The 23,392-nt window shown below is 41.7% G+C and overlaps 1 protein-coding gene and 1 long non-coding RNA gene across 5 annotated transcripts in view; one reads left to right on the forward strand and one right to left on the reverse strand.

The window, feature by feature from the left end:
• VLDLR (very low density lipoprotein receptor) overlaps window positions 1-14,353 on the forward strand; it is a 32,973-nt gene extending 18,620 nt beyond the window's left edge. The window contains exons 4-19 of one of the 4 annotated variants that reach the window (XM_069576459.1): window positions 17-139; window positions 1,518-1,640; window positions 3,294-3,665; window positions 3,768-3,890; window positions 3,981-4,103; window positions 4,546-4,665; window positions 4,773-4,898; window positions 5,379-5,550; window positions 6,392-6,610; window positions 7,934-8,052; window positions 8,622-8,761; window positions 9,096-9,237; window positions 10,064-10,210; window positions 11,671-11,751; window positions 12,607-12,776; window positions 13,689-14,353. In XM_069576459.1, coding sequence (XP_069432560.1) covers window positions 17-139; window positions 1,518-1,640; window positions 3,294-3,665; window positions 3,768-3,890; window positions 3,981-4,103; window positions 4,546-4,665; window positions 4,773-4,898; window positions 5,379-5,550; window positions 6,392-6,610; window positions 7,934-8,052; window positions 8,622-8,761; window positions 9,096-9,237; window positions 10,064-10,210; window positions 11,671-11,751; window positions 12,607-12,776; window positions 13,689-13,724 — 2,336 coding nt within the window. In that variant the 3' untranslated portion in view covers window positions 13,725-14,353. The remainder of the gene's footprint in view (window positions 1-16; window positions 140-1,517; window positions 1,641-3,293; window positions 3,666-3,767; window positions 3,891-3,980; window positions 4,104-4,545; window positions 4,666-4,772; window positions 4,899-5,378; window positions 5,551-6,391; window positions 6,611-7,933; window positions 8,053-8,621; window positions 8,762-9,095; window positions 9,238-10,063; window positions 10,211-11,670; window positions 11,752-12,606; window positions 12,777-13,688) is intronic. The other 3 variants (XM_069576460.1, XM_070292252.1, XM_069576461.1) reach the window with 3 other exon arrangements.
• LOC138433573 (uncharacterized) overlaps window positions 1-23,392 on the reverse strand; it is a 315,433-nt gene that overhangs the window by 206,002 nt on the left and 86,039 nt on the right. The window lies entirely within an intron of this gene.

Below are 23,392 nucleotides of genomic sequence, written 5' to 3' on the forward strand. Positions count from 1 at the left end.
AAATCCACTTCTGTAGTGAAGAAGACATGCGCTGAGTCTGACTTTGTATGCAACAATGGCCAGTGTGTTCCTAATCGATGGCAGTGTGACGGGGATCCTGACTGTGAAGATGGTTCTGATGAAAGCCCAGAACAGTGCCGTGAGTGTGACTCGCTTTGGACTTGAACTTTCCCAAGCTGTTCCATGTCTCATAGCTCTAAGTACTGTATACTCTAAAACTTGCTTAGTTTTCATTGCCCTTCTTTAAAGTTAGGCCAGTTGACTCCAAGGTCAGTCAGATCATTATCAGTCAATCTTGAATAATATTAAAGAATGTTCTTCCTAATCTTAACAAGACTGACATTCTCTTGGGTAGCTTCACTATTGAACATTTAAGACTGAAGCCAGAAGATTTAAGAACTCCTTGACTAGGTGCATAGATTTCAAATATTCGATGATAATGACACTGAGCAGATGGTACTCTGGTCCTGGAAGCTAAGTCAAGATGTGAGGGTCCCCTGTGCGCCAGGTATAAGCTTTTAGATACAGAGTTTCTCATGAGAAAAAAATCTACTGCTGAAGGGCTAAGGTGACTACAAACAGGGTGATAAGAGTGATTTTAAGAAACATGTAACCTAAAGTTATTTAAGTAGGGAGCTTACAGCTTGTTCTTATATAAGAGAAACTTCATAGGTATGCAAATACACATGTGTCCTTAGGCTTGACATTCAGGAGAAAGTCTATGACATCACAGAGGAAGATGATGGGGGATAGATAAATTAGAATCATTTGCATATCCTGGTGAAGAAAGTTCTCATGTTCCTTCTAAGGCAGTAGAGGCCTGCTAAAGCACTGAAAGTGGAAGTCTAATATGAACAAAGTTTAGTTCTGGAATATAAGATTACAAAGGAAAATTAAGCAAAAAGGAAGAGACATGTGTTAATTGCAGTTATCCAGGCAAGAAGTAAGGTGAATAATAAGAGCACTGGCCAAAGGAGGTGAGTTAGCATAGGTGAAGAGGGGTTCCACAAAGATCCAGCTCCAAGTTCTAGTGGGGGACAACCCTATAAAGTCAACAATTAGAGGGTGCCCCTACTTCACAAGATGATAATCTGAAGGAGGCCTGTGAACAAGACTTCATAGGTATTAGACCATCTGGCTTTTAATGAAGTTGGCATTCGTTGCCAATATCTGGGTGTGTCACTTGATACCCAGCAAATACATAATAGTCACGGAGCAGGCCAGCCAAGGAACCCAACCATGTCAAACAAAACAAACGCCAGGAGTGCACACGCCACAGAACCTTGACAGTGTAGCACGCTCAAGGCTTTCAGGTGGACTGCCAGGTAGTCTAGGCTGGCCTGGCTCACCAGCCATGGAGGCCACGGAAGATCTGCCCAGGCTCCAGCTAGTCAGTCGAATTTCAGCTGCGTGCCTGGCCACTGAGTCACAGATGTCACCACTTCCAGGCAGCACAGGAGCAGCAGCTTTGTGCTGATGAGTTTGGAGGCTCTTTTGAGACTGTATGTCATCAACAGATATGAGAACATGCCGCATAAATGAAATCAGCTGTGGCGCCCGCTCCACTCAGTGTATCCCAGTGTCCTGGCGGTGTGATGGTGAAAATGATTGTGACAGTGGAGAAGATGAAGAAAACTGTGGTAAGAAGATCAGTGTTGAGTGGCTTAACCCAAAGACCCTCTTGCTCCAAGAAGGGTGGGCGTGAAGGTGCAGTTGACTTGACTTGCTTTCTAGTGACTTCACTACCTGCTCAACTCCTTGTCTTTCCTAACTGCCCTCAAACTCAGAGAAGTGTGCATGGTAACTGACCATTGCTTGCTTGGCTGGTTCTTCTAGGCAAATAGAAATAAGAAGGTAAGTCCTCCAAGGCACTTCCATGTCGAGATGGCTCAGTGAAGCAGCAGTTGTGTGAACTCTTGTCTCAGTTAGGACAGCAGCTCGTGGGCCTTCCTCACTTGGGCTCCATCAAACGAGGAGACTAAAGCCAGCAAACACATCCCCAGGTCCAAACTGGATCTGCCTAGTGGCATAAATTACTTGAGTCTCACACAAGCATTCCTCAGCCCCCAAACTAGATTCTCTTTTAACCTTTCCAAAAGCTAAACTGAAACAGAAGGACAAATTAATGTCTTGCTGGTGATACCCAAAGAAATTTCTAACCAACCAGCAGTACCTTTGTCTCCTATCACAGTTCCTACCTGTAAAAACTAACTCTGTTTCCTAGCCTTTCATGTTTCTACTCTTGGAAAACGTGTAATAAAATGCTCCATGTTAAAGGCGAGGCCCTGGGAAAGTCTTTAGGTTGAACAGACATTGTGTTGAATGTTCTTTCAAGCGTCTACCTTTTTATAGGGCCTTTAAAACCACAGCTGTTGAGCCTGACATGCATAGGCCTCCTGATGCAGTAAGTGTACAATGAGTTGAGGGCACTTGTGGTTGAAACACCGGTCTTGTGTGTAGAAGTCACATCCCAAGGTCATTACCATTGCACCTAGTCCAATGAGTTTTGGCACTGAATCCTAGAACTGAGCTTTATGTACTGGTAAGCCGTGGAGCTGCCAAGTGTTTCCCTCTGCAATCTAGACTTTGCTTCCCAAGAGAGTCGTGGTCTCCACCCCAATTACCACCAAATTTTGACCTTTATTAATTTGGCAGGAATCTGAATCAAAGTACGAACTGACTAGCTTATCATTATCTAGCACACTTGGCTGCTAGATTTCAGTTCTAGCCCCAAAAGTGACTTTCTAAAACTTTTCAAGACCTGTTACTCCTGATCCTGATTGGAAGGACCAAAAGAGAAGGAACCGTGTATGGTGGCATAATACACGGAGGCTTCTTTTTGGTGATGGTGTCACAGTGCTTATTAGCAGTGAATACATTGCTCATGTACCTGATGCCTGATCATCTCAACTCAGGATGTAGCCTGGCCTGATGAGCAGTGTAACCATTTAAAGAGAACTCATGTCCACCTTTCCCAATGAGGTATCTTGTAACAGTTTAAGTTATTAATTGCTGTCACTTTAAGATGCTTCTCATCCCAAATGAATTTCTAGTCTTCATCTATTTTCTCATTCCTTCCATTTCTGTTCCTCTTCAAATGTCCTTGCCTGTTTTACATGTTAAGGCTGTTTCCCAGTGTTCTGGGAAATATTGGTATAATCCAACTTTCACTGTTAAATTAGGTGAAAAAGCTGGGGTTCATGATCCATGACCTGCATGTTAGATTTGGGGACAAGAGGCTTGAAAGGACAAGTCCTGATGAGTCTTCAATGGGACATCTTCTCTCTCAATAGGCAACATAACGTGTAGCTCTGATGAGTTCACCTGCTCCAGTGGCCGCTGCATCTCCAGGAATTTCATGTGCAATGGCCAGGATGACTGCAGTGATGGCAGCGACGAGCTGGACTGCGCCCCACCAACCTGCGGGCCCCACGAGTTCCAGTGCAGCACCTCCTCCTGCATCCCTATCAGCTGGGTGTGCGACGACGACGCAGACTGCTCGGACCAGTCGGATGAGTCCCTGGAGCAGTGCGGCCGCCAGCCAGTGATCCACACCAGGTGCCCGGCCAGCGAGATCCAGTGTGGCTCTGGCGAGTGCATCCACAAGAAGTGGCGATGCGACGGGGATCCCGACTGCAAGGACGGCAGCGATGAGGTCAACTGTCGTAAGTCACTTTCCTGTCCGTGAGGCATGCTCAGCTCTCACCCAGGTATCCACCAGGGACACTTTGGCTGACTTCACCCCATCCCATTCTCTCCCCCTGTAGCTTCCCGAACCTGCCGACCTGACCAGTTTGAGTGTGAGGATGGCAGCTGCATCCACGGCAGCAGGCAATGTAACGGCATCCGAGACTGCGTGGACGGTTCTGATGAAGTCAACTGCAAGAACGGTAGGTGTCCCCTGGTTGTGGGTTGTTAGTGCAATGATTGCTCTGATCAGACCCACTGATGGAATCTCTCTTCCGTGTCTCGGTTTGTAGTCAATCAGTGCTTGGGTCCCGGGAAATTCAAGTGCAGAAGTGGGGAATGCATTGATATCAGTAAAGTGTGCAACCAGAAGCAGGACTGCAGGGACTGGAGTGACGAGCCCCTGAAGGAATGCCGTAAGTGAAGGGGTTGCGTGAGGACAGAGTTGGACAGGTTAAGTAGACCCAGCAGAGCTAATGCGGTTTGGAGCCTGCCTAATGCCTGGGTAAACTACTTTAATGAATTAGGTTCAGTGGCTGGGCTTAAAAGTGAAATGTTATGACTTAAAAGTACTGACAAAGTAGTTCATAGTTTCACCCCCTTAATGATAACCAATCAGCAATAGAGAACCTTGACTAAATACTGCTTAACCAACTGTTAACTTGCCAAGAGATTGGGTTTACTATTCCCCCAATACAGGCCGAGATGTATATCTGCAAGACACAATATTAGATCTTGAAAAATCATGGGTTTGACTAGACTATCTAGACCAGTTATCAGGAATAGCCTGGATTTTAAATGTTAATAGATCAAATATCAATTTGAGTATTGAGTAACTCTACTACCTTTTTCTTTCAGATGTAAATGAGTGCTTGGTTAATAATGGCGGATGCTCCCATATCTGCAAAGACCTAGTTATAGGCTATGAATGTGACTGTGCAGCTGGGTTTGAACTCATAGATAGGAAAACCTGTGGAGGTGAGTTGAAACACAGAGCCTGAGAACAGGGGGTGATGGGAAAGGTCAGAAGATCTCTGTAGGATCTCATCTAGGAATAGCAAGACTAATTCTAATTTCCCTCCTAGATATTGATGAATGCCAAAATCCAGGAATCTGCAGTCAAATTTGTATCAACTTAAAAGGCGGTTACAAGTGTGAATGTAGTCGTGGCTATCAAATGGATCTTGCCACGGGCGTGTGCAAGGCAGTAGGTAAATGGACTTAGACTGGTGTTGCTCTGGTACCTTTATGAGCAAGTGCTCAGCCAGTGACTACAACAGCCAAATGAAATATGAAAATAAAATAGTACTTGAGAGCAATGCTAGTAAATTCACAGTGCAATTGCATATGTTAGATAGCAAACCATTGCCCCAGATGCCTGCCTTGGTCAATTCCTTTTGCATATGTATCATGAATACCTGCTTATTCTCTGCTTCCAAAACTTGAGTGCAATTCAAATAAGTAACTTATTCATCAGCTGCCCTGTTTTGTTGAATGCTGTGACCCAAGGACGGTCTTCTTAAACAGTAGGAAGCGCTCGCAGGCCCAGGGGCATGGACTTTGGCAAGAGTACTCCTGAAGTGTTCAGCAGTGCCCTCACTTTTTAAGTGCTCCTCTATTGGGAGGAAGTAACTTGGAAGGACTTTGTCTTCTTTCAGCAAAACTAAATTAACCTGACTCCTGTCTTGCAGGCAAAGAGCCAAGTCTGATCTTCACCAATAGACGAGATATCAGGAAGATTGGCTTGGAGAGGAAAGAATATATCCAACTAGTTGAACAGCTGCGAAACACTGTGGCTCTCGATGCTGACATCGCTGCTCAGAAACTATTCTGGGCTGATCTAAGCCAAAAGGCCATCTTCAGGTAACTTACAGTTCCATTCTTGGTGTCTTGGTCTAAGTCATTGTCACTGGCCTTTTGAAGGTTTGGAGGAATTTCCCTCATCCTCTAGTTCCAGTCTAGCATTGAATGTCAGGAATGTTAGAGCTAAGGGGCTTCCCAGGTGGCGCTAATGGTAAAGAACCCACCTGCCAATGCAGGAGACTTGAGATGCGAGTTCAGTTCCTAAGTTGGGAAGATCCCCTGGAGAAGGGCATGGCAACCCACTCCAGTATTCTTGCCTGGAGAATCCCATGGACAGAGGGACCTGGCAGGCTACAGTCCATAGTGTCACAAAGAGTCAGACACGACTGGAGCAGCTTAGCACACATACACATTAAATCTAAACACTGATTCTTTAATTATTAAATTACTATCAGTTCCTCATTTGAAACTAACAATCACCTGCAAAATAAAAGATGGCTACAATTATAAGATTATAACAAGTAACATCTTAATTTCTCTGATGTTCTCCCTTTTTTTTTTTTCCAGTTGAGTTAGTTCATAGTTGCTACAACTAGAATGGCAGTGGTAGCTTTTTCTTATTAGGAACTGTAGAAACTCAGATGATAGTTACTGAAGCAGATAGCTTCACTTAAGAGTATGGTGTTCTTGCAAGTAGAATGCAGACCAACAACAAGATCACCTACAGTGTTAGTAATTTGGAATCGGTAAGCAGCATGGTTATATAATTTGAGTGTTGAACTATGGGGTTACTAGAGTTCATTCTGAACAAAGTAGTTGACCATTTTGTGAGCAGAAAGTCCATTCTCCAGGCTCCGATGGTGTCAAACTCTTAAATTTCTTGTGACCTATTCTGTTTCAGTGCCTCAATTGATGACAAAGTTGGTAGACATGTTAAAATGATCGACAATGTCTATAATCCTGCAGCCATTGCTGTTGATTGGGTGTACAAGACCATCTACTGGACTGACGCGGCTTCTAAGACTATTTCAGTAGCTACCCTAGACGGAACCAAGAGGAAGTTCCTGTTTAACTCTGACTTGCGAGAGCCTGCCTCCATAGCTGTGGACCCGTTGTCTGGGTTTGTATTCTGTGTTTTTCATCACATAGACTTTCAGATGCTATCTGTGTAGGTCAGGAGCTTTCCTCGTGCCTAAAATAGTACTGAAATCCCAGGATTTAACAGCTCCCTACAACAAAGAATTATCTAGTACAAGATGTCAGTGGTGCCATAGTTGAGCAAGCTGGGAGTGAACTCATCTATATGACAGGCCTTCCCTGAGCAGATGACTGCTAGTTCACGTGAATGAAATAACAATTCTGATTTGAGATACATCAAAAGCTGTATTTAACCCTTATGCCCACCCAGCTTCTGTGCATGTTTTACACTGAAGTATAAAGAAAGTAATGGCAACCCACTCCAGTATTCTTGCCTGGAAATATGGATATATATATACATATATATATATATATATATATGGAGATATATATATATATATGTATATATATGGAGATATATATATACACACACACACACACATATACACACATTCTGTTTCATATTCTTTTCCCTTATGGTTTATCGCAAGATATTAAATACAGTTCCCTGTGCTATACAGTGGGACCTTGTTGTTTATCCATTCTATATGTAATAGTTTGTATCTGCTAATCCCAAACTCCCAGTCCACCCCTCCCCTCTCCCCCACATCCCTCTTGGCAGCCATAGTCAGTCTGTGAGTCTGTTTCTGCTTCACAGATAGGCTCATTTCTAAATGCAAGTGATTTAATTTTTGTCTGAACACTTTTATCAGGTTAGCTCTGAATGATCCAACCTAAGTAGTCACATGAGTTGTGAGGATTTTGGTAACCACGTTATCTCTAGGCTTTCATCTAAGTGTGCAAGTTGTCTGAAAGTCCAATGAAAATAAATAAACCTCTCTAGAAACATTTCACTGAGGACTTCCTCCAAATTGCCCCTAAATAATATAGGAAAGCAGCTATTAGCAATTTGACCAAGGCTGTAGTAATCACAATTGACTCCCATGAAGCCTCCCTAGAACATAGCCCAGCCCTGAGTGTCTGTAAAACTTGCCAGATACTCCTCTTTTACTCTCTTGAAAGCATTGGCCTTTCATAAAGGAAATATATAACCTGTGACTTTGGGCTGAAGTTTAATGTCAGAGTTACATAGTTTAATATCAGAGTTACATAGTTTAATATAGTTAATAATGAGCTTGTTGATCCAGAGTGTTAACTTTTGTTTACCCAGAACATAACTTTGACCCTGAAGTGGTACAATTTATACTCTAGAGTTTCCCGTTTACTCTTTGAACATGTATATCTCAAGCTGCAACTTTATTCCTTCCAAACCACTAAAGCTGATTTCTAATTTAATTCTTCCCAGCTTTGTTTACTGGTCAGACTGGGGTGAACCAGCTAAAATTGAAAAAGCAGGAATGAATGGGTTTGACAGACGGGCGCTGGTGACAGCGGACATCCAGTGGCCTAACGGAATTACACTTGGTATGTGCTTTCTTCCTTCCTCAACCACGGTTCAACTGTCTGCAGAGTGTTACTAATCTCTATAGTGAACGCTGGACTATAGCAGACAACTCTAAGGTTCCTTCTTAAGCAGGGATTTGTGATGAGAAGAACCAAACAGTGCAAGTGGAATGGTGGACTTAGCAAATCACTTGCTCCATAATTACTAGCTTTTCTACCCATCTGGGGCTAATCTGTGACATGAATTAGGTGAACTCTCATCATAAACACTCCCGACCTAGGTGCCTTGCATTTCCTGAATTTCAGGGTACTTCTGGCTCCTTAAGGGGAGAACAACAAAATGCTGGCCTCTTTTAATACTTCTATGATGTCACTAATACTTGAGTCAGTTACTTTGACAATCTCAGGTACCCCTTGAGTCCCCCCAGGTGTATGTGGGTGCAGATTCTGCATGCTGCTTCACAAGATTTGGGGAACCCTGTTAAGAACCCCAGCTAGGGGAGGAACAGTGAAAGCAGAGTGCTGGATTCCTTAGATATTTTAAATGGAAGCAGACCAGTTCTGACTTCTGACCATTCTTTTCCTACCAGACCTTATAAAGGGCCGCCTCTATTGGCTGGATTCCAAATTGCACATGTTATCCAGTGTGGACTTGAACGGCCAAGATCGCAGGATAGTCCTGAGGTCTCTGGAATTCCTAGCTCATCCCCTGGCACTCACAATATTTGAGGTAAGATGTGTGTCTCACATTTAAGCGTATACCTCTGAGTTACTGTAGCAGCTTGGAGAGAAAGAATAGGGGAAGGAGGGAAGGATGGAGGGGCATGACTTGAGAAACCTAAACCTAAACCTGGGCCATCACCTGAAACCTGGGCCAGTGGACATGCTGATCCCTCATAGCATTTTAAGAACCTGAACTTGCTTCTCTTAGAGTTTTACATCTGACGTCCCAACCCAGCCTTAAATAAATTTGATCCATTAAATTGGCAGTAAATAATAATGACCTTAGAGACTGACTCATGTTGATCCTACATGTACATACTAATTTGGGGGTTCTGTTTTAGGATCGTGTCTACTGGATAGATGGGGAAAATGAAGCAGTCTATGGTGCCAATAAATTCACTGGCTTGGAGCTGGCCACTCTAGTTAACAACCTTAATGATGCCCAGGACATCATTGTCTATCACGAACTTGTACAACCATCAGGTATCGTGGGGAAGCAGAGCCCCTCTGGCTACTTTCAGGGCAGCAGCCTGACACAGAGCCCTCTGGGTATCAGCAGCTCCCTAGTAACTCAGCTTGCTCCGCGATGGAAATTTCCCCCCACTGGACCCTCCCTCCAGCCCTTCAGACCTGGTGCTCAGTATAGTCTAACTTACAGGTCAAAGAGCTTCAGAACTTCAGCTTTTAGCTTCCCTCCCAACTGTCAGCCTCCTGACTTTTATATCAATCCCTTCCATCCCCCCTTGGCATTCATTCCTTCTTGCTACAACTATTGCACTAAGTAGCTTTTATGCCATCACCTTTCCCTCTCTCTCCACCGTGACACCTTTTGTATGGAACTGTATAGATGCTCAAACACCTCTGGGCATGTGGTCTCCTGCTCAGAATACATGACTGGTTCTAGCTAAATGAAACCTCTAGGCCTCCCCGTAGCTGGGTTCCTCCCATTCTGTGGGAGTGAGACAAAGCCAGAAGAGCATGCTTCTCCCCTTCCTCTGAGCCTTGGCTGCAAGCTTTGGACCGATAGTGAAGCTAGGTCTGCTCACTCACCTCTTTTGCCACCTCCTCCCTCCATGCATCTATGTACAGCATAACTCTTTTCCTACTTCCAAGAAGTTTTCTGGCTCTGTGTGTCCTTAGAGCATGCTGCCTGTACTACTATTTATCCTTCATGAGTATTGGCTTAACTTTAGGGGTTGACAGAGCAATCCTTAAAGACAAGGGCTCATGTCTTCAGCATCTAGAACCAAGCTTTATGTGTAGAAGGCACTGGAAGACCCATTTTGAAAAGACTTTTCTTTCTGAATAGGTAAAAACTGGTGTGAAGAAGATGTGGAGAATGGAGGATGTGAATACCTCTGCCTGCCAGCCCCACAGATTAATGACCACTCTCCAAAATACACCTGTTCCTGTCCCAATGGATACAATCTAGAGGAGAATGGCCGAGAGTGCCAAAGTAAGGCTTTCTTCCTTTTCAGCCATAAGCAGGACCTACAACAGGCAATAGGATAAAACACTAGCTATGAAAACTAGCCTGGATTTTAACAATTCTGTTTTAACTCACTCTTGGAATCAATTAGAGAACGTATCTGCTACCAACTCTACCAAGAGTTCGCATCATTCCTTGAGGACTGACTTCTAACTCACATAAAATGAGTTTATAGGTGACTGTTCACTCCAGCACTCTTGCCTGGAAAGTCCCATGGACGGAGGAGCCTGATAGGCTACAGTCCATGGGGCTACAAAGAGTCGGACATGACTGAGCGACGCGACTTCACATACCGATTTGTACCAATTAGTCCCATAACAGCACTGACCCAGCCAACTTGCAGATTCTTAAAGTCTTAACATTGTCCTCCAGAGAAAGGGTCTGAAATGAGGCTTAAAGAATGCCAGGGTTCCAAGAAAACTTCTGGCCCCAGTGGGTGACATTATCTTAAACGCATACTTAAATGAAGCTTGCATCTTGGTCTCCTGTCCTTAGCTTTTGACTAAGTGGCAAATTAAAACTTACATGTTGTGAATTAGGATCTCGTAATGTGAGGGTTTTATTAGCATGATACTGAGTCCCTGCAGGGACAAGCTCAGTTTACTGAGAAAGCAATTACAAAACAATTTGACAGTGAAACTATTATGCCTGGTAATATGGTTTTGAGAGCATTTCTTGCAACTTCCAGGAACCTGGGACTTTGCCTAGAGAGGTCATTAAGTGTGGCTGTATATCTTTTCAAATTGTCAAATTCCCAGTGCTTACAGTTCTGCCCAAAGACATGTGTATCTGTGGTTTTGCTGAGGTTTCCCTTAGTTTTGACACATCCACCGTGCAACTCGGTTCAGCAGTGGTTTGTCAATTTCCCAATGTTAAAATAACCCACCACATGGCTTGTCTGGACTAAAGAGCGAGCCACTCTGGAACCTTGGCATTAACCAGGTTCTTGGTTTTATAATTCAGGTACTGCAACTACTGTGAATTACAATGAGACAAAAGATACCAACACAGCAGAAATTTCTCCAACTAGTGGACTAATTCCTGGAGGTATTGGGTTCAGTACTGCAAACGGTTAATCTCAACTAACAGCCACACTCATTGTACCTGTCCCTTATATCATTAATGCAGCCTTAACTCCTTGTTCTGCCCCTAATTGGTAACCTGTATTTAAACTCCAAAGACTTAGAACCTGCAGCTCTTAGCCTGACCTGACTTAGTAAGACATCTGTGAGGGAGCTGTTCGTGAAATGGCTATTATAACATGAGACTCTCAAATACTTCTAGAGCAGTTGTTCTTGGTATACAATTGGAGTAGATACTGAGCAGCAGTGGTGGATGCAAGAGGGCATGAGGCTCTCTACCAGGTGGGTGAATTTCTAAGTCTGAATTCAGATCCTCCTAAACGGATTCCCTTTATTCCCCTGTAGGGATCAATTTGACCACAGCAGTATCGGAGGTCAATGTTCCCCCTAAAGGGACTTCTGCTGCCTGGGCCATCCTTCCCCTCTGTAAGTACATTCCCTACACATCTGGGTCCAAGGAACTTCATAGATACTGGATGGCTGTTTCTAGTCCATCTAGAGAGGCCCTTCCTGTAGCTCCTTGTACTGTCACAGCACTCTGGACACTGAATCACCCTTGCCCCCTCCCCAAGCTGGCATGCTCGTTTAAGAGTCCATAACCTTCTCTACAGTGGTGTCCTTAGCACGGCAACTGGCAGGCATGAATGTTCAGTTGTTATGTACAAGGTGCTCATTGCTTTCTACTTCAGAGTTGTTTGTCTGGCTTTATCCCCTTTCATAATAAGTCCCTTCCAGTGAAGAGCACTTTTCTCTTCCCCTTCGAAATATGTATAATGCTTCATACAGAGGAGATACATGAGTTCTTAAATGATTTGTTGAGGAGTTATAGAAGGTACATTAAAAATAGTTAAGCCTTTCCAAGCCCAGCAGAAGAACCTCTAACACTATTCTAGGGCATGTGAAGTGTGAGGCACTATGCTACAGTGGTCTCTTTATCCTAAATTATGGGATTCCAAGCTTAGCTAACTCATCAGGAGGACCATCTGAAGAACTCTCCAGAAGCTTCTGAAATTTGAACTCAATCAGCCTGGGGAGGAGCCAAGGACTCCACAACTGCCCAGACAGAGGTGTCTAGCTATGCATCAGAGGCTATAGAACAATACAACCTCTGGTCTGATCTTGTTTTAAGCTCCTACCCCATTTATATTCTAATTTCTAGTCATCCCAGCTTCCTAAAACATGAAGAGTTTATTAGTTAACAATCATGGATTCTTTAGCATCCTCCTTTTTTGTATGTTTTGAGACTAGACCTTGGTTAGTCACCTTCTAACTTTTTTTCAGTGCTCTTAGCAATGGCAGCAGTAGGTGGCTACTTGATGTGGCGGAACTGGCAACATAAGAACATGAAAAGCATGAACTTTGACAATCCTGTGTACTTGAAGACCACTGAAGAGGACCTATCAATAGACATTGGTAGACACAGTGCTTCTGTTGGACACACGTACCCAGCAGTAAGTCAGCTCTGTGTCTTTATGTACATGACTTGCAGTCAGACATTTTAGAAAGGAGGCCACAACACAAGCTGTGATTGTCTGGGCTGGAAAGAGCCATTAGAACCATGGAGTCACCAAATATTGGGTTGGTCAAAAAGTTTGTTTGGGTTTTTCATAAGCTATTATCAAAAAACCCAAACAAACTTTTTGGTCAAGCTGGTACTTCATCTACTCCCTGAAGATTAGACAGTCTAGCCTGTTAGAATTTAAGTCAGTTGACAACTGTCTACCCTGAACAGAATGACAAGTCAACTTAAGGACATCATTGTACAATTTAAGATATTTGGGGTTATGGAAGCTACATGTAAATATTAGCATGAACCAAAGATCTCCTTTTTGAACTTAAAGCAGGTGCCTGTAGGGTGGATGACTTAAAGTCAGTGTATTGAGCAAGGTTCATGTAGCCAAGATGACCAAATGCTTGAAAATCACCTATCCCACTTCATAGAGCTATCCTTCCTTTCAACACTGGAGTCAGTCACTTGATCTTCAATTGAAACCAACATGGATTGTTTAGCCTTCACTTTTGGAACAGTCTGAACAAAACAAGTGCAGAGCTGTGGTGAAGCAAGAGTGGTTGTCAGTTCATGCCACATGTGTGTCTTTTCACATTTTTATCCATAATCTAAGCTCATTCAGGAGAATAGGCAGAATCAGTCACACTATTTTCTCTCTCTACCCAGCAAATATAGTTGAATTCAAGTTAAAATGCATTAGTGATGCAACTCAGTACAATTTGGGGTCTGGCTTCCCTTCTGGGCACCTTTGGTCTCTGAATGAACAACTCAAAAACAAGTTTTGCTTTAGAAAATGAAGTTGCTACCAACAAAGGAATCACCAAACTCATGCCATGCTTTTTCTGTTCCACAGATATCAGTTGTAAGCACAGACGATGATCTAGCCTGACTTCTGAGACAAGTCACGACCTTTGAGGTCTGAACCAGTGAAGCCCCCCACTTTGGAATGGTAACCAAGCCAGCAGCTGAAGCCTCTTTCTTCCTCCCATCGGGAAGAACATCAAGATATCTTTGCGTGGATCAAGCTTGTATACTTAATCATTTTTATATTACTTTTGTAAATATTCCCATCCACATTCTCCTTCAGTTTTGGATGTGGTTACCAAAAGTATCTGTAACCCTTGAATCTCTAGACAGTATTGCCACCTCTGGCCAAATATGCACTTTCCCTCGAAAGCCATATTCCAGCAATGAAACTTGTGCTATAGTGTATACCACCTGTACATACATTGTATAGGCCATCTGTAAATATCCCAGAGAACAATCACTATTCTTAAGCACTTTGAAAATATTTCTATGTAAATTATTGTAAACTTTTTCAATGGTTGGGACAATGGCAATAGGATAAAACGGGTTACTAAGGTGAAATTGCCAAAAAAAAAAAAATTTGTAAACTAATTTTGTACGTATGAATGAAATCTTTGACCTCAGTGGAGGTTTGCAAAGACTAAGTGTTCAAACTACTGTACATTTTTTTTCCAAGTGCTAAAAAAAATTAAACCAAGCAGCTTAACCATGGTTTGTGCCTATTCATCTAGGATGAACTTCTGTAAACAGCCTGAGTAGTATCAGGTGTTCTAACTAAATATATGAGCTCTAGATCTTGATGTTGTATAATGAAGCCTATAATATGGCTTGTTTCTCTTACAATTAAGTACTAAAAGAATGAGGTACCACTTAATACTTGCCTCCCCAAATATTTCATTTGGTAAAAGAAGCTAGTTTAGCCGGTTCCTAGAACCCTTTGAGGAAATTTCCTACTCCAGTTAGTTTCCTGATTCAGTAACATATGCTAAAGATTTCTATCAATTCTTTCTGTACTTGTCTCAGATTTCTGTGTCCTAAAATTGTGTATCATTCAAGGAAAAGTGCCTTCCAATGCATGGGTAAGAACTTTCTTCTTTTACACATCTACACCATCGACCCTGAAGACAGCTAGGGAGGTAACAGTCAGTGTCATTCTTGAACAGTCTAAAGCAGTGGTTCTCAGTGGGGTTAAGGTCGGCATCTACATCATCTGGGAACTTGTTAAGCACGCACATTCTTAGGCCCTACTCTGGACCTGCTCAGTCAAAAGCTCTGAGAGCAAGGTCCAGGAATATGTGTTTTCAGAAGCCCTTCAGGTGATTCTGATGTAAACTAATATTTGAAAACCACTATTTTAAAGTGACTTCATGGAGAATCTATAAGGTGATCTAATCTGTCAGGCTTGCTGGCATAGGATGAATTCCTTCTATGGACAATTTTCCAAACGTTTAATATGAAGAGTAGAAAAGGACACTGGTAGAAGAAAAAGTAGCTGACAACTTGTGTAAGATTTCCATCAGATGGGCCATTTCTTTCTCTTAAACCTCAGGAAGCCAGCAAGCAAGGGAAGAAACAAAGCTTTAACCCTGGGAAGATACTCCCAGCCCAAAGCAAGGTGATGGTCCACTGCAGAAGGAGCTGCAATCTTTGCAGATTGATCAGTGCAGTAGCCAAAGGAGAAGAGAAGAGATTTTTGAAGAGCTAAATGGATCAGTGGATGAGTCAGAGTCCACTTGCATATGGAATGTAAATAAGACAGTTGTCCTTTGGCTTGTGGCTTAGGTGAAGAGATCAATAATCCTAGATGAGAAGGTGCTTCTGTCATCTTGTTTAATAGATACCCTCTTGTGATTCCAGTCAAATGGATGAGAGTGAATTCTGGTGTGGACCTTTTTTGTGGGGGTGTGGAGGTCAAGCACACAGAGGAAAAGGATGAAGTTGTGAAGGTAGGCATCTCTGCCTGCCACCTGTTGCTTCATCTGCAAATAGTCATTACACTAAACAGGATGTGGCCTGCTCCTGTGAGGTGTCTGGAGCATCTGTTTACGAGTAGGTGAGCATTCATCCTATATAAACTCTAAAGGCCATTTGGTTGACTGGGACTTTGACCTTCTTCTTGTATAAAACCCACTGATAGGTTTATTCATTTAGAGCAAAACAGAATTCCTTCCTTGGAAGCTTAAAGACACCAGTGTTTCCCATTATAAGGTTTTTACAATATTAGTCCACTATAAAGCCCAAAGCCATAGATTTTAAGAATAAACCCAAGCAGATCCTCCATCATCTCCTGGATTCCAGTCCCTGGTAGGACTTCCAGGTTTTAGGTCCCAATTTCCAACCTTCAAAGAGTCTATAGCATCTCATTCTTTCACCTTGCTCTCTACAGAAGTAACCAAGGACAGAAACTCTACCTTAAGAGGTGCATACTCACTTGAAGAAATGTGGTAACTAGATATTTCTATGGAAATTAGAACAGTTACATGGCTAATCAATTCAGCATGAAGTAATAGTTCATGGGAGACTAGAGCCTTGTGCATCGGGAGCCACACAAGAACTTTAAGACTCCAATGTAAAACCTATTGGCATAAGTTTGCTATGTCTCTAGAGTTTAATATGGGAAATGAGAATTAATTAAGAGGTAAAGTATGAAGCTTAGCAGACACTAAAGAAGGATGTTTGAAGTTAAATGAGCCTGTCATGCAAGTCACAGAAAGGAAGCCCTCTAGAGACTTTACCAGCTGCTACAAAGACTGATGATAAACAGATCTGTGGCCTCTGGTAAAGAAATTCAGTCAAGGTTTTGAGTCCAAATTTTTAAATGGCCTTTGCAAGCTATCTGTTTGGTAAGAAATATTCCTAGTTGTTCAGTCAGCTCTTAAAACATTCTTACAGCTATTTTAAAGCCTCGGTATCATTACCAAGCCTCTGGTGTTCTATTCTTGATGAACACAAGGCAAAAAACTGGAGACTTCAACTCTGACACTTGCTTCTGTTCCTTATATCTTTGGAAATCTGATAACCCTTCTCAAAAAATGAGAAGACAGGCTTTAAATAGCAAAGATATAGGGCACTGGAAGAACTGCCTCTTCAGTTAACACTTAGAAGACCTAAATTGAAGACTACCTTTTAACTATCCTCACGCCCAAGCAGAAGATCCTGATGGGGGTATGCGCCTGTGTCATGCAGTCTAACTGGAGTAATTTCCTAGAATTCTCACCTTGGAAAGCAGTTTATTATTGTGAATCCAATAGAAGTTGGAATTATTGCTTTTAATGGTGGGGAAGCTCTTAAAACACATCTACACTTTGGCTGTAACAACTTACATCCAAGAATGAGGACTACAACCTGTTGGTCTTTATCACTCATTTGGGGTCCTCAGCTTAAATGGACCTAAATTGTGGAAGTTCTGGAAAACATAAAAAATGATCTTCACAACAACCTGAATAGGTAAGTATTATCTCCAATTTGTAGATATGAAAACTGAGGTGGCAAATAATGGGTGATTCCAAACCCTGTGTGCTTACTGGCACTCCTCTCAGACAAAAAGGCAGTGCTGTGTAAAGGTTAAGTTGAATGTCACATTGTGTGTTTGCTGAGTTTCCTTTACTAATGACCTTGGATGCTTCTGCATTTTCTCAGACACCCATAGTAACTGGCTTCCAATATGGCACCATGAGGAGGGTATAACACTAGCACCTCCATGTCAGGTTGGCACAGAATAAATGTTTGTTCAGTGCCAGGCCTACAAGATGCTAAAAGTTCCAGAATTATTTTCCTTGGCAATGGGAAGTAGAGTAGATCACTGGATTACAAGGTGAAAGATAAAGAGTCCCCAAAGGAATTTATAACATGCAACATCATTCCTGTGTATGAAGACATTGGGGAAAACAAACTATTACACAACATATCCTAAATATTAAGGTTCTCATAAGGACATACCTGCCCAAGAAGACAGAAAGAACTGTGACTTGAGTCCATGGGTTGATGATGCAATACCTAACCCTGGGTCTTAGGTATTCTAGAATCTACCCATGAGACCTGGGCATTGCTCACATTTCACACATGCACAGAGGGGAAAGAACTCTTGGAATGAAATGACTGGCTTTGACAAAACTCTTGTTTTTTAAAATGTCACTTGATACCAAACTATGACTTAAGAGTATGTAAGGCCTCAGAAGTCCAGAGCGTACAACCAGTTATCATGCTCAGGATCTTCAGAATTCTAGAGGCACATGTTGGAACACATCCCATCCTGCTGACCTGTAGATAAATTTTTATTAATAAACTGTACATGTAACTTAAATAAAGTTTATTTTTGAGAGAATTGTTGTGTCATTGTTTTTTAGTCACTAAGTCATATCCAACTCTTTGGGAACCTCTGGAGTATAGCCCACCAGGCTCCTCTGTCCATGAGATTTCTCAGGCTGAAATACTGGGTTGGCTTGTTATTTCCTTCTCCAAGGGATCATCCTGGATCAGGGATGGAGCCCACATCTCCTGCATTGGCAGGTGGATTCTTTCCCACTGAGCCACAAGGGAAGCCCAAATTGTTAATAGCCTTTCCTTTTTCTAAAGAACTTTTCCAAAAGTTTTTACCCAAATCTTTCTCCTTTCCTCAACTGAAGATGGCTCAGTTACTGCTTTCTGGGAAACAGATCTGGATACATCAAGCTGAAAGAATAAGAGACACCCCATTTCTGCCATTTTTAGAGGTCAATTTAGTGTCTCACCACAGGCAGCCAATATTTCACCCTCTCAAACCTTGCCTCTCCACCTCTCATGAGAGAAATGAAAATCAAAGCCACTATTACCAAGGAATGTTGGGCCAGAGCTTCATCCCTGAGGATGACAGAGAACGGGCCCTGAAGGGAGGAAGCCCCAGGGTGACAGGACAAGGCAGGCCTTGACAAGCAAGAAAAATCATTTTGATACTTTCTGCTCATCAGCTCTTAAGAAGTCTGTATTGAAACTCATTTATGATAAGGCTAAATTTTTGTGAGCCTTAGAGATAAATAATCCATCTGAAACTTTCCAAGCAATGGCTCCTAAATGTTTGGGTGCTAAACCTTGAAACTGGGATGGGGAATAGTGAGAAGAAAATAAGGAAATTGAGGGGAAGAGAAACTGTTAAAAAAAAAAAGTCTCTAAAGGACTTCCCTGGTGCAGGCAATGCAATGCAGGGGGGGTGATCGCTGGTTAGGGAACTAAGATCCCACATGCTGTAAGTGCAGTGAAGTTGCGCAGTCGTGTCAAACTCTTTGTGATCCCATGGACTGTAGACTACCAGGCTTCTCCGTCCATGGAATTTTCCAGGCAAGAGTACTGAAGTGGGTTGCCATTTCCTTCTCCAGGGTATTTTCCCGACCCATGGATTGAACCCAGGTCTCCTACATTGCAGGGAGACGCTTTACCATCTGAGCCACCAGGCAAGCCCCACATGCTGTGCAGTACAGCCAAAAAAAAAAAATTTTTTTTTAAAGCTCAACAGAGAGTCCTTAATGAACTTAAGATTCACTTAATGAATGAAGTGTTGAGTGAATACCAGCTTTGCAGTGAGAGAAATGTAAATTTGGGTGTTTCCTACTCTACTAGACTAGCTACAGTCATAGGTAAGCTGCTTACCACCCAAACTTTTGTTCTTCTCTTAAAATCCTAACCTCTAGTTGCATAGAGTCTTCCTAAGGCAAAAAGGCAACATTTATAAAATGCTGTACTCAAATAACAGCTGCTATTTCCTTTCCAGTGCCAAAAAATTGTAATTTATTTCTCCAAAAACTATCATAATTCATTTTTTAAAAAAGTAAAGTTAAAATTCTTCACTTGTGTCTGTTTGGAGATCTGATTTTGGGCTGCACTCATACTAATCCTATATGCAAGTATTCCCTCTGAGGTCTCCCCTTGAAATTCTAGCCTTTGGAAATATTTTTCATTCCAGGAAATCAAGATTAATGGTGCTGTACCTATGAGCTCTGCAGAAACCCTCATATGTGTGACCTTCTGCTGATTAAAGAGCCAGAATGACTAATTTAAGTTCACTGGTTATACACAGAAGTCTGTTTAACCAGTGGGGGAAGAAGATATTAAACTTTGCACCTCTCCAGAAGGTGAGATTAGCTTGATCTTTGGATTTATCATGCTAAGCTAATGTGATGGGCCAGTAATCTGAGAAATGTGGAAGAACACTAAATTGCAGGTTTGAATATTTAATTAATGCTCTAGGCTCTTATTTAGAGGAATTTCTTGCCTCCTGGTTGATTGAGGGCAGAGTATGGTTTAAACCCATTGTCATTTATGTTTTCTTAAATTCACCCATTTACAAGTGAAAGTTAGGCTGAGAATAATTCTTTAAAACTAAAAGCAAATTTGCCTTTTTACCTGATCCCAAACAATGAGTACTGTGATTTCCCAAAAAAGGGCTTATAAATGCTGGAGGATGATTTTAGATAATTAGATAAGAACAGACATTTCTTCACTGGCTTCAGGGGACCTACAGGACAGTTTCAGAAAGGTTCTAGAACTTTATAATTGGCATATCCTAAATTGATCATGAGAGATTGCAGCCACAAAATTGAAAGACACTTGATCCTTGGAAGAAAAGCTATGACATCCAGACGCCTTCACAGCTGAATTCTACCAAAAATTTCAAGAAGAGCTAACACCTATCCTACTCAAACTCTTCCAGAAAATTGCAGAGGAAGGGAAACTTCCAAACTCATTCTATGAGGCCACCATCACCCTAATACCAATACCTGACAAAGATGCCACAAAAAAAGAAAACTACAGGCCAATATCACTGATGAACATAGATGCAAAAATCCTCAACAAAATTCTAGCAATCAGAATCCAACAACACATTAAAAAGATCATACACCATGACCAAGTGGGCTTTATCCCAGGGATGCAAGGATTCTTCAGTATCCGCAAATCAATGTAATTCACCACATTAACAAATTGAAAAATAAAAGCCATATGATTATCTCAGTAGATGCAGAGAAGGCCTTTGACAAGATTCAACATTCATTTATGATAAAAACTCTCCAGAAAGCAGGAATAGAAGGAACATACTTCAACATAATAAAAGCTATATATGACAAACCCACAGCAAACATTATCCTCAATGGTGAAAAATTGAAAGCATTTCCCCTAAAGTCAGGAACAAGACAAGGGTGCCCACTTTCACTGCTACTATTCAACATAGTTCTGGAAGTTTGGGCCACAGCAATCAGAGCAGAAAAAGAAATAAAAGGAATCCAAATTGGAAAAGAAGAAGTAAAACTCTCACTGTTTGCAGATGACATGATCCTCTATATAGAAAACCCTAAAAACTCCACCAGAAAATTACTAGAGCTCATCAATGAATATAGTAAAGTTGCAGGATATAAAATCAACACACAGAAATCTCTTGCATTCCTATACACGAATAATGAGAAAGTAGAAAAAGAAATTAAGGAAACAATTCCATTCACCACTGCAATGAAAAGAATACTTAGGAATGTATCTACCTAAAGAAACTAAAGACCTATATATAGAAAACTATAAAACACTGATGAAAGAAATCAAAGAGGACACTAATAGATGGAGAAATATACCATGTTCATGGATAGGAAGAATCAATATAGTGAAAATAAGTATACTACCAAAAGCAATCTACAGATTCAATGCAATCTCTATCAAGCTACCAGTGGTATTTTTCACAGAACTAGAACAAATAATTTCAAGATTTGTATGGAAATACAAAAAACCTCAAATAGCCAAAGCAATCTTGAGAAAGAAGAATGGAACTGGAGGAATCAACTTGCCTGACTTCAGGCTCTACTACAAAGCCACAGTCATCAAGACAGTATGGTACTGGCACAAAGACAGACATATAGATCAATGGAACAAAATAGAAAGCCCAGAGATAAATCCACACACCTATGGACACCTTATCTTCGACAAAGGAGGCAAGACTATACAGTGGAGTAAAGACAATCTCTTTAACAAGTGGTGCTGGGAAAACTGGCCAACCACTTGTAAAAGAATGAAACTAGATCACTTTCTAACACCACACACAAAAATAAACTCAAAATGGATTAAAGATCTAAATGTAAGACCAGAAACTATAAAACTCCTAGAGGAGAACATAGGCAAAACACTCTCTGACATACATCACAGCAGGATCCTCTATGATCCACCTCCCAGAATTCTGGAAATAAAAGCAAAACTAAACAAATGGGATCTAATTAAAATTAAAAGCTTCTTCACAACAAAGGAAACTATAAGCAAGGTGAAAAGACAGCCTTCTGAATGGGAGAAAACAATAGCAAATGAAGCAATGGACAAACAACTAATCTCAAAAATATACAAGCAACTCCTGCAGCTCAATTCCAGAAAAATAAATGACCCAATCAAAAAGTGGGCCAAAGAACTAAATAGACATTTCTCCAGACATACGGATGGCTAACAAACACATGAAAAGATGCTCAGCATCACTCATTATCAGAGAAATGCAAATTAAGACCACAATGAGGTACCATTTCACACCAGTCAGAATGACTGCGATCCAAAAGTCTACAAGCAATAAATGCTGGAGAGGGTGTGGAGAAAAGGGAACCCTCTTACACTGTTGGTGGGAATGCAAACTAGTACAGCCACTATGGAGAATAGTGTGGAGATTCCTTAAAAAATTGCAAATAGAGCTGCCTTATGACCCAGCAATCCCACCGCTGGGCATACACACCAAGGAAACCAGAATTGAAAGAGACACAAGTACCCCAATGTTCATTGCAGCACTGTTTATAATAGCCAGGACATGGAAACAACCTAGATGTCCATCAGCAGATGAATGGATAAGAAAGCTGTGGTACATATACACAATGGAGTATTACTCAGCCATTAAAAAGAATACATTTGAATCAGTTCTAATGAGATGGATGAAACTGGAGCCAATTATACAGAGTGAAGTAAGCCAGAAAGAAAAACACCAATACAGTATACTAACACATATATATGGAATTTAGAAAGATGGTAATGATAACCCTGTAGGTGAGACAGCAAAAAAGACACAGATGTATAGAATGGACTTTTGGACTCTGAGAGAGAGGGAGAGGGTGGGATGATTTGGGAGAATGGCACTGAAACATGTATACTATCATGTAAGAAATGAATCACCAGTCTATGTTTGATACAGGATACAGGATGCTTGGGGCTGGTGCACGGGGATGATCCGGAGAGATGATATGGGGTGGGAGGTGGGAGGGGGGTTCATGTTTGGGAACGCATGTACACCCGTGGCAGATTCATGTCAATGTATGGCAAAACCAATACAGTATTGTAAGGTAAAATTAAGTTTAAAAAAAATTTTTTTTAAAAGAAAAGCTATGACAAACCTAGACAGCATATAAAAAAGGAGAGCCATCACTTGACCAACAAAGGTCTGTTTAGTCAAAGCTATGGTTTTTCCAGTAGTAGTGTACAGATACAAGAGCTGGACCAGAGAGAAGGCTGAAACCAAAGAACTGATACTTTCAAACTGTGGTGCTATAGAAGACTCTTGAGAGTTCCTTGGACACCAAGATCAAACCAGTCACTCTTAAAGAAAATCAACCCTGAATGTTCATTAGAAGGACTGATGCTGAATCTTTCATACTTTGGCATCTAATGTGAACATCCAACTCACTGGAAAAGACCCTAACACTCAGAAAGACTAAAGGCAAAAGGAGAAGGGGGTGTCAGAGGATGAGATGGTTAGATACCATCACCGACTCATTG

This window comes from Ovis canadensis, chromosome 2 (assembly GCF_042477335.2).
Source record: "Ovis canadensis isolate MfBH-ARS-UI-01 breed Bighorn chromosome 2, ARS-UI_OviCan_v2, whole genome shotgun sequence".
Taxonomy (NCBI): domain Eukaryota; kingdom Metazoa; phylum Chordata; class Mammalia; order Artiodactyla; family Bovidae; genus Ovis; species Ovis canadensis.